Consider the following 12,330-nt stretch of genomic DNA (forward strand, 5'->3'; position numbering starts at 1 on the left):
GTGTGTGTGTGTGCGCGCGTGCGTTTGCGTGTGTTTTGTTGTGAGCAGAGTGAACTTAGGACCCCCACCGCCACCGTCGGCTTAAACATAGAAGTTTTACAGGAGAGGTGACTTTTTGTTGTTGTTGTTTTGTTTTTGCTGAATATTAGTTCTTTTCTGTCGCGTGAAGCTGCGGCTGCTTTCGGGAGACTGTGGCGCACTTTTGATCTTCCTCAGGTTCGGTTTAAAGCGGATGCTAATGACTAATTGTGCTGCTGAGGTTAGTGTCCGATTTATTTGAATAAAGGACTATATTTCATTGTTTTCGATTACTACTCTTGWTCGGATCTAGTTTAAAATTAGCGGTACTTTGACTGGTTATACTAGAGTCGCCGCAGAATACAGTTTACGATTTGTGAAAAGCTTACTCATGTAAACCCGTTTTTAGCCCACCGTACATGGGGTCCCGTTTGTGTTTAGTCGAGCCGTGGAAGGATTCCTCAGATAAGCCCAGTGTAATTCATACCCCAAACAGAGATGAGTAATACTTTAATCTAACCAACATGCTTCTTGATAACGTAATAATAACCCTTTGAGTAGCTCAGCACCGACTTGAATCTAACTGACCATGTCTGGAAGKTGCTAAAGATTAGGGCAATGGCAAGGAGGTCCCAGCTCATCAACAAAGWTACCTTTTTCAATAAACACCAGTCGATCAACAATTCCAAGACCTATCTATATTTGGTAAATTAGCCTGACAAATCTGCGTAGCTTTTGTTCCATTAAACACTCACCTTGTATTTGAACCAGAATAGTGCATAGCTGAAGTATTTTTATGCATTGACTGAGAGATTTTGTAGCAGACTGTAAAGTGTTAAGTCAGGATCATGTATGAAATTTAGCAATTGTGCTATTACATATTTACATGATAGAAATGATTTCTTCTCAGGAGACCAAACATAGAGTTAAACAACATAGAGTTAAAAATCCAAGGAATTAACAGAAACTATTTGTTTAATATATATGCAATATATTAAACTTGATCATTTACAGAATAGCATAAACTGTTGGTCAGTGTGTTCATAGACTCGCCTGACATCTGTCTCTTTTCTAGCAGGACTCCATCTAAAGTGGACTAAATGCCAAAGTCTTGAAATTTTGACTTTTTTATGTTTTACAGATCAGAAACTTTATTAAAAAGAGATTCTGCAATCGGTGTAAAATTGATGCCTGTCACGATAACTAATTTTGCTGAATGATGAATTGATAATCGATTTATATTGCTTTTTTGAGACCATTTTCAAGTAATATTTTGCTAATAGTATGATAATGCAAGTTTTCCCTGTCAAAGACTAATAAAGTTTAATTTTGCAAAGAACACTCCACCCTGGAACTGGAGGTCATTTTAAATATCCAAAATAAAACTCAACAACCAAAAACAATTAATAAAAACACACACACACACACACACACACACGCACACACACACAAAACAGAAACTGGAAATAAAATGGATTATAATGTCTTTGTAAACAAAACTGCCCTTGAAAAAAATAGCAATAATTTTTTAGCTCATTTTAATTTGTCATGCAATTAACAGATTAATTGATAAAATGCGTCAGGCTTGGTAAAATCAATCATTCCTGGTCTGAGTACAGTGGAAGTATTTTAGTTTCTGAATAGCCCCAAACAAAACTGGACTAAATTCCTTAAAACTGTGAAATTGCCCTTTAATCATATCCTGAATCTGATAAACACATTCATTATAATACTAGTATGTTTTGTATAATTCACTTCTAAAATACAGTAACAATAATTCTGTTATATGTCTACAGAACATCCTCTGGTCCAGCCATGCTTCAGGTTTTGATTTCCTAATTGACTCTCTTTTTGTTTTTGTTTTTGTTTTTTTTTTCCACATGACCCAGGAGTCAAACTAGTGAAGCAATATTCGGCTACAACTGAAGTTTTGTTCCAAGCATCGCTCCACCGGGTCAGTGCGGGGCCCTAACGTTCTGCTTAGCAGCTGTAATTGTTGCCCAGTGGCCATCCTTTATTCATCATCCATTACCAGGAGATAGAGGACTGAGTCACAGCGCTGCGCTGGGTGAGGACGCAGCTGCGCTACAACCCGGCGAAGCTTGCAGTGCTGTGTGTTTAAGGCAGCCGGCCGGGGCTTCTGGTCCTGCCAGGTGTAACACTGGCATCGTCACCCCATGACTTCCTCAAGCCTTTTCCAGGCGTTAATCAGCCCCCTGACCTGACTTTTTTTGGTCTGGAGCTTTGTGATGTAGCGCTCGGCCCACATTCTGCTGAGCTGGAAGCATCTCTAAGGGTTTTCACTAAAGATCCTGGAAGCTGATTACAGTGGAAAGGAGCTGCTGATTATATAAGCGCCTTGCATGTGTTCCTCTGTTTGCTGGTTAAACACAGAGCTGAAGGAAGAGGGTGGGTTTGTTGTAGCATCACAACAGAGCTCCATGTAATGAGGCGTCATTCTGCGTGGGCTGAGGTCGTACGTCAAGGTCAACCAGAGCACAGAGGAGTTTTGGTACCCGGAGATTTGTTTCACCTTTCTTTGTTTGTTTTTTTTTGTCCCAGCTTCAGCGAATCCACACGTGGCTGCCTCCGCCTCCCTCCCACATTGGAAGTGCCATCCCACAGATAGCATGGACAGATTCTACGACCAGCAGGTCCCATTCATGGTCCCACCCAGTGTAAGTGGACTTGCCTCGCTGCCAGCCTCTCACATCGGCCCCATTAGCTGATGGAGGTGGTGTCTGCTGCTGCCGCTGCTGGTCGTCATGGTTTCTGTTCATCTCTCTCAGAATTCTGCAGCAGACGACTCGCCCAACACCCGACCACTGAACGACAGGAAGAGGAAGTTTGTGGACACAGAACTCGCCCAGGACACAGAAGGTGAGAGCTCTGGTCCCTTTTTTTTTCTTTTTGTTTTTACGTCTGATGACCAGCATTTAATGTCTTTCACCCTTTGRCTTTCAGAACTCTTTCAAGATCTCAGTCAGCTGCAGGAGATCTGGATCGCAGAAGGTAGGCTCACTCCTCTGGGCTGTGGGTTAAAAAGTTCAGGCAGCGGTTTGGAACATTAAACTTTAACTGGGTTAGAATGTCCAACGTTTTTATTTCTCGAGCTGGCAAGCGGAACAAGAAGAGCAAAGTCCTTGAGAGGATAAAGGGCTGACTCAGACCGTCTTTGTCTCTTTCTTGCTTCACTTTTTTACACAAATTAGTCACAAGTGTGTCTCCACTCCAATGTGTGTGTGCGTGTGTGTGTGTGTGTGTGTGTGTGTGTGTGTGGTGTATTGACATTTGTGTCGTCTTCCTGTATCTCCACAGCCCAAGTGCCCGACGATGAGCAGTTTGTCCCAGATTTCCAGTCGGAAAGCTGTAAGTACCTGGGCCTGCCCCGTCTGCATGCTCGGCTTCCAGCTCTGGATGTTTAGACTTCCTCGCCCCCGGCTCCGACCTTTTCCCCTCCGCCTCCTCCATTTTGAGTTTAATCAGCCGAGTGGCATGGGGCATCACATGAGCCAAGCTCTTAATCTGATTTCACACAGTTTCACACTCAGATCCCTCAGCTGCTGCTAGATTCCAGTGGTTGGAGCTGCTTTGGAGCAGTCCTCCTCGTCCCCCGGACTCCAGTTGCCCCTCCCCTCTACTAAAACCTGCTTTGAGCAGCTTGTTGACACGTTTGAACCAGAACCAGTGGAGCTTCACTGGCCCTCCTCTGTCGCTGTGAGGCGTGGGAGGTGATGACAGGGTGTGGTTGTTCTGGTTAAACTAACCTCCAGCTTCACAGTCCTGTTTGTGTTTCTGTACAGCTGCTCTTCCAGGCTGTTTGTACAGGTAGATTCACACTGCATGCAGTAAGCTGACCCCTACGGTTGCCACGGCATTATCCTCGAGCTTGTTTCATTAGAACTGCATTATGGGGTGCTGTTTGTGAAGTTACACAGTACAAAATGAACAGCAATAGTTTGGTTTATTTAGTCATATAGAAACAATGTGGATGTCCATTTTTTCAAAAGTTATGTTATTCATACATTTATAAAAATTACAAATAAAGTTCCAAGCTAAATATTTAATTCACAAATTTTATATTTAGTTGATGAACTAAATATTTAGTTTAAATTAAATATACATTTTCCAAACTAGACATTTCATTTTAAACTAAATATTTAGTAAACAAACTAAATATTGTTTAGTTTGTCAACTAATCTATTTGTTTCAACTGAAACAACTAGATTGTTTCAGCTAAATATTTAGCATGATGACTAAATATTAAGTTAGCAAGCTAAATATTGTAATTTGGAGTGAAGTTTTTGTTTGTCCATAAATATTTAGACTAACAGCTAAATGTTTAGTTTGGACATTTTCATGTCTAGTTTGGAAATTAAATACTTGGTTTGTGAATTGAACATATAGTTAATGGTTAAAATGAACACCTACATTTTTTTCTCTATGACAGGCTAAATAAACCAAACTACTGCTGTTCATTCATTATTGTGTAACTTTATGAACTGTATCCCATAATGCATCCTGTCACAGGCTTAGTGTTTGCCATCTGTCAATACTAAACCTAGCCCCCCGTCTCTTGGGTGATATGTCCTTTGGAGTGAAGTTTGTTTGCCCATCATGCCTAATCTCCGGGTTACTTCCACCTCGGCGTGAGGCGCACACACAGGAGCTCACATGCTCACGTTGGCTCCACTCAGGTCCATCATCCTGCTGGATAATTCATTCAGCTCCTGCAGCCGTGCTGCTCCAGGATCCAGTTTCTCTGTGGCTATTATGTGGCGCCCCGGAAACTGCAGCCGATCCACAGAGCGCTGCAGCCGGTGTCTAATGGTTACAGCACAACGACTAGCAAATCATTCAGTGCCATTAGATTACAGCTGCCCTGATTCATGAGCGCTGCTATTGGCCAGCCCTAATGGGAATCAGATGGGAGCTCTGATGGTCGTTGCATGTTGAGCCCAGCTCCCGTCATGCTGCGGTGCAGCGTCAGCTGTGATTGGAGCAGATGATAAAGACCCGCTAAGTGTCTCTGTCAGTCAGGGAATCCAGACGCTGGCCATGCGTCCATTTAGCCGTCAGTCCCCAAACGCGCTGCAGATAGCATCTGTTGATGGCTGGAGCTTATCTGATGCTCTCCATTGTCTCCTGTGCAGTGATGTTTCATGGACCTCCGCCAACCAAGATCAAACGAGAGCTGACCTCCACCAAGGACCTGTCCCCCTGCCACCAGGACAGCAGTCCCATGCCCTACGGAGAGAAGTGCCTTTACAGCTACAGGTATGACCAACTCCGTCTGCAGAGCGCCCTGAATGTCATCCAATCAGCTCATTCCTTCACCTCTTCATCCACAGTGCCTGCGATGGAAAGCCAACCCCCGGATTCAAGCCATTGACCCCCCCCTCCACACCGGTCTCTCCCTGCCTCCCCACCAGCACGGCTCTAACGCAGACCCCGCCTCCTCATTCCCACACAGCCAATCAGACCCTGGTGCCAGCGCAGCGTGCACTACAGCAGCCCCCCAACCAGCAGGCCGTCCTGGGGCACAGCCCCCCCTTCGCTGTGCCCTGCGTGCCCCTCAGCCAGGATGCTAACAGCTTCACACCTGAGCACAGGTGAGCCCCCCCACTCTGTACCCCGCTGTGTCCTCACAGTCTCATTTCCATGTCTTTGTGAGCCGTCCTTCAACACAGATGTCCTCTCCTCTGTGTTTAGGTTCCAGAGGCAGATGTCAGAGCCATGCATACCTTTTCCCCCATCTGAGAGCCAAAGCCGCCCCCAGTTCCTGGCCACGCCCCCCAGCAGCACCAGCCTGCCACGTGACGGCCGCCCTCCCTACCACCGGCAGATGTCAGAGCCTCTGGTGGCGGTGCCTCCCCAGGGCTTCAAGCAAGAGCTCATCGACCCTCGGTACAGCGAGCAGGGCGTGCCTGCCATGGTGCCCCCCCGTCAGGCCGCGTTCCACCCCATGGCCATTAAACAGGAGCCTCGTGACTTCTGCTTCGACTCTGGTGAGCAGCAGTGCTCTGACTGCGGTCTTTGTGCATTGGGGGGACTGGGTGAGGAATGTGCCTGGCCATGTTTGTTCTTGGCATCAACACATGACTGTGAGTTTTAACATGCAGCAGCGGCCTGGACACGCAGGTGCTGTTTGTCCCGCCACAGTCAGGTGTGCTGGTCAGGAGGAGCCTCAGAGCAGCTAGTAAATATGTTTCCTACCAGGTTTCAGCAAGTCAAATTTAAGACTTCATGAGAAGTTTTTAATGCCACCTTGAAGACCAAAAGAACTGTAAATACAGGGATTGTTTGGTGATCCTGCTGCATTACAGTCAAGCAGAGCAAAAATTGTGATATTTTTGGGGTCTCATTGTAGCTCTTGGCAGGACCTTTATGCTTCTCATTGTCATACTGCATCTATAGCCTTATCTATCTACAGCCTTAAGCCCTGTGGTGTCAAGGTTAGAAGTTATTTTGCACAGCATGCACCCAGCTTCACATGGTTGGCAACATGAGTGAGTCAGTGGCAAAAACAAACAAATAAATAGGAGTTTAAAGTTGTTGACACACAGGAGGCGACGCCGCTGCCTCTCCATTCATTTCCTATGGAACTTGAATGATGAGGCCACAATCACTTGCTCTCTTACAGGCAAACGACTGATGCCATTCAAGCAGGTGAAATGTTGAGCTCATACACAGACGTGCGCACGACAAGACACTAGAAAGTTGAAAAGAGTTCAAACTGTTGTGGCTGTCGTCGGTACTGCCTCCTGTGTGTTGGTTCTCACCCCAATGGCAATAATTTTCACTTGTTGCTGTCATTTATCAGGCCCATCATCCATGATAGACACAAAGCCGCAGCTAACTGGTTATCTAGCAACAACATATTAGCCGCCAGTTACCAGTGGCCTCAGCCATCTTGAGCAACAGAACGCAATGAAGATCTGCACGCAACTCAAACTTTGGCCAGACAGAAAAGTCCCACAAGATAAAAGAAGCTACATGCAGTATACAAGATTAAACCGTCCTGTCATGACAAAATTTAAGACCTGTGATTAACATGTGACCAACATACAGTATTCTAATGTTATTATGGCTTTTTAAGACCTTAATTTTAGCGTCATGAATTTAAGGTTTCTAGAACAGATCCAGGCTGGCGTCCTCAGAGGGACGCCCTTCAGTTGATCGTTAGCATCAGGCCAAGTTCTCTTCTCTTTTGAAACGGCACATGAGGGAGCGCACGGTGCCAGTTCTTCTCCTTCTTGCAACAAACAATCCTGACAGAGAGGCCGCGTGCTGGCATGGACGCAGCCAGAGTGACTGGCGGGGGATGGTTAGACCCGGACGCCCACCAGCCCAGCTGTTGTTCTGGCCCTGATGCATTTATCCCTCCCTCCTCTATGCTGAAGCTCAGAAACTTTTCCCTCACGCTGACTGATTTGTTCTGATTCGCTTTGTGCTGAGTGCCTGTGCTGCCCTGTGATGTAATGACAAATCCTCTTATGGCCTTTAAATACTCACGTCACTACAGCGCCGTAGCTCTGCATGGAGGGAGCACACGTCAAGCTCCTCAGCCAGGAGCCAGTTGTCCTCTCAGCATGAGCACAGCGGTCGAGGAAGTAATAGGAAAACTTCAAATTGATCACGAGTGGACAGGAAGTGGTCCTAAAGGCTGGAGGGGAAGCTTCCTGCCGAAAACAGGCACTCACCCTTAAGAGGGAGAGGTCTCATGCTACTGATTGTCATTGAGACTTAAAACAGAAAGGATGCAGCTAATCCTATTGAACTTCACCAGTCAGAAGACATGTGAGGGCTGCTGTGTGCTCCATCTGCAGGTGGTCCTGCACAAATGAAGCCTGCTTCATCTGAGCCTTTAATCCCAGATTCTAAACCTGCTCTCCTCTCTGTTTTGTTTCCAGAAGTGCCAAACTGCCAGTCGTCCTTTGGGAGAGCAGGAAGCTTCTACCAGAATCCCCATGATGGTGAGCAGAGCCCAGTTGTTGTCGGTGTGTGTCAGAAGTGTGTGTTATTTCTTGATGTCCTCTATGACCTTGAACCTGGTGGCTCATGGAGCTGCTGAGAGAGCGCCATCAGCAGCAACACACACATCAACATTTGGCCCTGGCTCCTGGGAAGCTGCTGTATAAACTGCTTAGCAGGCAGCTAGCCTCTTTAGCCTGAATGTACACTCCATCTGATTCATGCTGCCTTTCCTCTTGGTTCATTTCAGGCTACTCCTATGACAGAGATCCACAGCTGTACTTCGACGATACATGTGTGGTTCCTGAAAGACTAGAAGGTAAAAATCTGCTCTGTTTTTCAACAAGCTGCTCAGGGATGAGACTGATACTCAAAGTCGTAAAAGAAGCCCTGTTCTGGGTTTGCTAGAAGCCGTTTGGGGAAGACACTCAGATCAGACAAGGACAAACTCATTAGCATACATAAAAAAAGCTACATCATCACTACACATTGTTTTCACCACACAATTGTGCTGGTGGCAGCGTTGTTCTCTGATGGTAGATCAAATCAGAAATATGGGTTAGAGTGGTCCCCCCACCTCAGAATAATGTTCTTCTTTGCGTTAGTGTCCATACCATCAGGTGGAAGTGGTTGTAACTTGTTGGTTAGTGATGAACACGGCTCTGTGCATAATGACCAGCCAGTGCAGTTTGTCGTCCATCTGGTAGGAATGTCTCACCAAACTGAGATGCAGAACATTTCTGATTCACACATGCCTTTTTTCTTCTTCTTCCTTCTGCCTCCTCTTCTACTTCTCCTTTCCTTCACTCTTTCCTCCGTTTGCAGGAAAAATAAAGCAGGAGCCGTCTGCTTACCGTGACGGCCCTCCCTACCAGCGCCGCGGCTCCCTGCAGCTCTGGCAGTTCCTTGTCACCCTGCTGGACGACCCGGCCAACGGACACTTCATCGCCTGGACCGGCCGCGGCATGGAGTTCAAACTCATCGAGCCTGAGGAGGTCGGTGCCTGCTTCCTGCCGCCATGTTTGCCCCTCTACCTGCCAACGCCCGATTCTTACGTGTGTGTGGTGTGTGTGTGTGTGTCCCGGTGGTGTGTGTCAGGTGGCTCGTCGTTGGGGCATCCAGAAAAACAGACCCGCCATGAACTACGACAAGCTGAGCCGCTCACTGCGCTACTACTACGAGAAGGGCATCATGCAGAAGGTAAAGGCACGTTCCTTTTTCTTYTCTCATTGCTCCAGTTTTCCAATCTTCCCATCCTTGAGTTTTCTGTAGAGATGCACTCATCCAATATTAATTGAAATGAGCATTCAGCTTTTTATGCACCACAAATCTGGAACAAACTCCCACGATATTGCAAAACTGCTTAAACACTTAGTGCCTTTAAATCTAGACTAGCCCCCCCGCCCTGTTTGGAGTTGCTTTTGAAACATAATGGATTAAGAATTTAATGATGGCACTTTGACTAAATGTAATGTTTTAATTGTTGATTCTATGTTGCATGACTTTGTGTTTTTATCATGTAAAGCACTTTCAAATGCCTTGTTGCTGAAATGTGCTATACAAATAAAATTTTATGTATTGATCAATCAATATCTGTATCGGTACTAAAATTGAAAACAATATCTAGATCAGGTATCATGTCAATGCGGAGATCCATAAAGGCGGATCTTTTCAGTCTAATTCTATATTTTGTTTTCTAAGTGATGTCATTTTTTACTATTATTATTATTATTATTATTATTATTATTATTAATCAGAAATCCTAATTTGACTTTGTGAATCATTTGAAAGAATGTTTCTTGCACTTTTTCTAAATGTTTGACCAAGACAGTCATCCTGTTGTTGGTTTTTCAGTTTCTTTATTATTTATTTTACATTGGCTGTTCTACTCCTAACTGCACTGACTGAACAAATTAAAGCTGTGTTGCTTTTGCATGTTTGAACAAGCTATTGGTGTATTTGAGTGTGCCGTACTGGTACAGAGTTATCAAGTACATTTCTAATTTTGTTTAAAAAAAAGAAAAGTTTTAAGTCGATTCTGGACTGTCTTTCTGCATCGGATCAGCTGACACTAAGCCTCAGATATCTCTATCGAAAGTGAAAAAAGTGGATGGGTGCATCCCTACTTTCCTGCTAGAATCACATTTCTACTGAGGATTTGGGGTCTCTTTCTGCTCACACCCAACATGTGATCCTCAGGTGGCGGGCGAGCGGTACGTCTACAAGTTTGTGTGCGATCCCGAGGCTTTGTTCTCCATGGCGTTCCCTGACAACCAGCGGCCCAACCTGAAGGCAGACGTGGATGGCCTGCCGGGCCTGGAGGACGACACCATGCCCCTCACCCACTACGACGACGCCGCCCCCTATCTGCTGGAGGCCGGGGAGCAGTGCGCCGCCGCCCTGCCTTTCCCTGACGGCTACGGCTACTAGCCGGCTCGCACGTGTCCGGATGCACAACACACACGTACATGCAGACACTCCCAATGTTCCTCCTCATACCAGCTCTGAAAAATCCACAGCTGGAACCTGCAGAGCTGCCTGGAGGGAATGACCTCTGCTCGACCTCTGCCCCCTGGAAAATCCCTCTGAGGCCTCCGGAAGCTCGGAGGAACCTGCATCTGTGAGGGGAGGGAGAACTGGACTCTGTAGCTCCAGAACTCTGCACTGCAAGGCCAGGGCTGTCGTTGCCACGGAAACCGAACAGCGAAAAAGTCAAAGGCCACCATTTTGGAGTGGACTGACAGACCTCGAGAGTGGTTGTCCGTCTGACTTTGTGACAATCCGTTTTCCTGGGAAGCAGCCAATCATGAGCTCTGTCCTGTCTAGAGTTGCCTTTCTGGGTTCCCTGTTTTCATGTCTCCACATTCGAAATCCAAGATCAGCGAAAGGGCTTGAATTCACACAAAGACAAACACACTGTAGATAGAAGAACACCGTCTAACACTCCGGCTGTTTTCCCGTCTGTCCGGGCCTCAGCGGGCCTCACCGCTCCACTCTGTAAATGTTCTTTACATCTATGTAAGAGATTTTAATATGCTGAACTCTGGTGTGTGTGTGTGTGTGTGGCTCACTCCATCACTGTGGGAATGTCTCATGTCCAATAAAGATGGTTCCTTTCTTTCCCCCAATCTATCTGGGTGCTTGACGTGTTGGTCATTCCTCTGATGCACCAGTATGGCAGGGGCATCAGGGCGCTGCATGCAAACACAACCTGGGGCGTGGGGGGACCGGCGTCCTCCGGGACCCCTCTGTGGACCTTCATCTTTCTGCTTGCTGGAACCACTCCATTGACATATCTCTTTACTGGATCTGGACAAAGAAATTTGTTTATATGCTTTTTTTTCGGAATTCAGGCAAAGACAAACTTATATAAAGTATATATTTTTGCTATAAGGCTGCATTGGTTCTGATTTAAATGTGTAAGCTGTACAGTTCAGGCTGTAATGATGTTGCTACTACTGCTGTTGGGCTGAATGACAACGTGTTGTTTAGCTGTTAAAGCTACAACGTGTAACTTTTACAAAAATGTTGTTTTTTTTTTGCATATTTGTTGAAACTGTCACTATGTCATGACCGTGTAATTTGAGACGGATGTGAAAAGACTGATCTGCTCCACCCCCCTGAGCTACTATTGCTGTCTGAAGAAATGCACCACTCCCAACCAAAATCAACCAATCAGAGCCTGGAGGAGCGCTGTTGATCATCCTTATCTACTTGCTGCTCAATCTGCTAATGGTGGAGAGACAACTTACCATTTATCTGCTGTCATCAGTAGCCGTGCCAACTAGTCTCAGCATTCATGACAAGCTCTGTTGTGGTGAACCAGCGATAGTGTAGCAGAGCAAAGGGGGAGGGTGACTGACAGCGCTAAGACCCTCCTCCTTGCTCTGATTGGCTGTTTCTGACAGAACAGTATGTTTCTGTAGATGACAGCAAGTCCATAAGAAGATTTTCTGTCCCATATGATCCTGTAACAACATGGTGATAGTTTTAACAAATATGTAGACAAACAAAAAACAGTATTTATAAAAGTTACATACTGCTGCTTTAAACTGTGAGAAAGTGGAAAAGGCCAGAAATCCACCAGAGGTGGATGATGATCTCATCAAAGGATCTGTGTTTGTACAGGCTCTCCCTTCACCCCCCCCCCCCTTCCCATCTCCCCTTCCCTCACAATGTGTTTCTTACACTGCTGAGTTTCTGATGATCTGTACTGGGTACAATAAAAGCTCCTTGATGCTTCACTGCCTGCAGAGCTGTTGTTTCATCTTTTGACCCTCCTCCCCCTGCCAGCAGTCAGCTGACTGACTCCTCAGGTTTGACCTGCCTGATTTCTGG

The 12,330-nt window shown here is 46.0% G+C and overlaps 1 protein-coding gene across 2 annotated transcripts in view; it reads left to right on the forward strand.

The window, feature by feature from the left end:
- The window catches only part of etv5a (ETS variant transcription factor 5a), a 12,858-nt gene extending 613 nt beyond the window's left edge, over positions 1-12,245 (forward strand). Inside the window, exons 2-13 of one of the 2 annotated variants that reach the window (XM_008437910.2) lie at positions 2,581-2,696; positions 2,808-2,898; positions 2,983-3,030; positions 3,337-3,387; positions 5,172-5,295; positions 5,370-5,630; positions 5,731-6,026; positions 7,932-7,994; positions 8,243-8,311; positions 8,818-8,987; positions 9,091-9,198; positions 10,192-12,245. In XM_008437910.2, coding sequence (XP_008436132.1) covers positions 2,649-2,696; positions 2,808-2,898; positions 2,983-3,030; positions 3,337-3,387; positions 5,172-5,295; positions 5,370-5,630; positions 5,731-6,026; positions 7,932-7,994; positions 8,243-8,311; positions 8,818-8,987; positions 9,091-9,198; positions 10,192-10,422 — 1,560 coding nt within the window. In that variant the 5' untranslated portion in view covers positions 2,581-2,648 and the 3' untranslated portion in view covers positions 10,423-12,245. The remainder of the gene's footprint in view (positions 1-2,580; positions 2,697-2,807; positions 2,899-2,982; positions 3,031-3,336; positions 3,388-5,171; positions 5,296-5,369; positions 5,631-5,730; positions 6,027-7,931; positions 7,995-8,242; positions 8,312-8,817; positions 8,988-9,090; positions 9,199-10,191) is intronic. The other variant, XM_008437928.2, reaches the window with a different exon arrangement.
- Positions 12,246-12,330: the final 85 nt, after the last annotated feature.

Source organism: Poecilia reticulata, linkage group LG2 (genome assembly GCF_000633615.1).
Source record: "Poecilia reticulata strain Guanapo linkage group LG2, Guppy_female_1.0+MT, whole genome shotgun sequence".
NCBI lineage: Eukaryota > Metazoa > Chordata > Actinopteri > Cyprinodontiformes > Poeciliidae > Poecilia > Poecilia reticulata.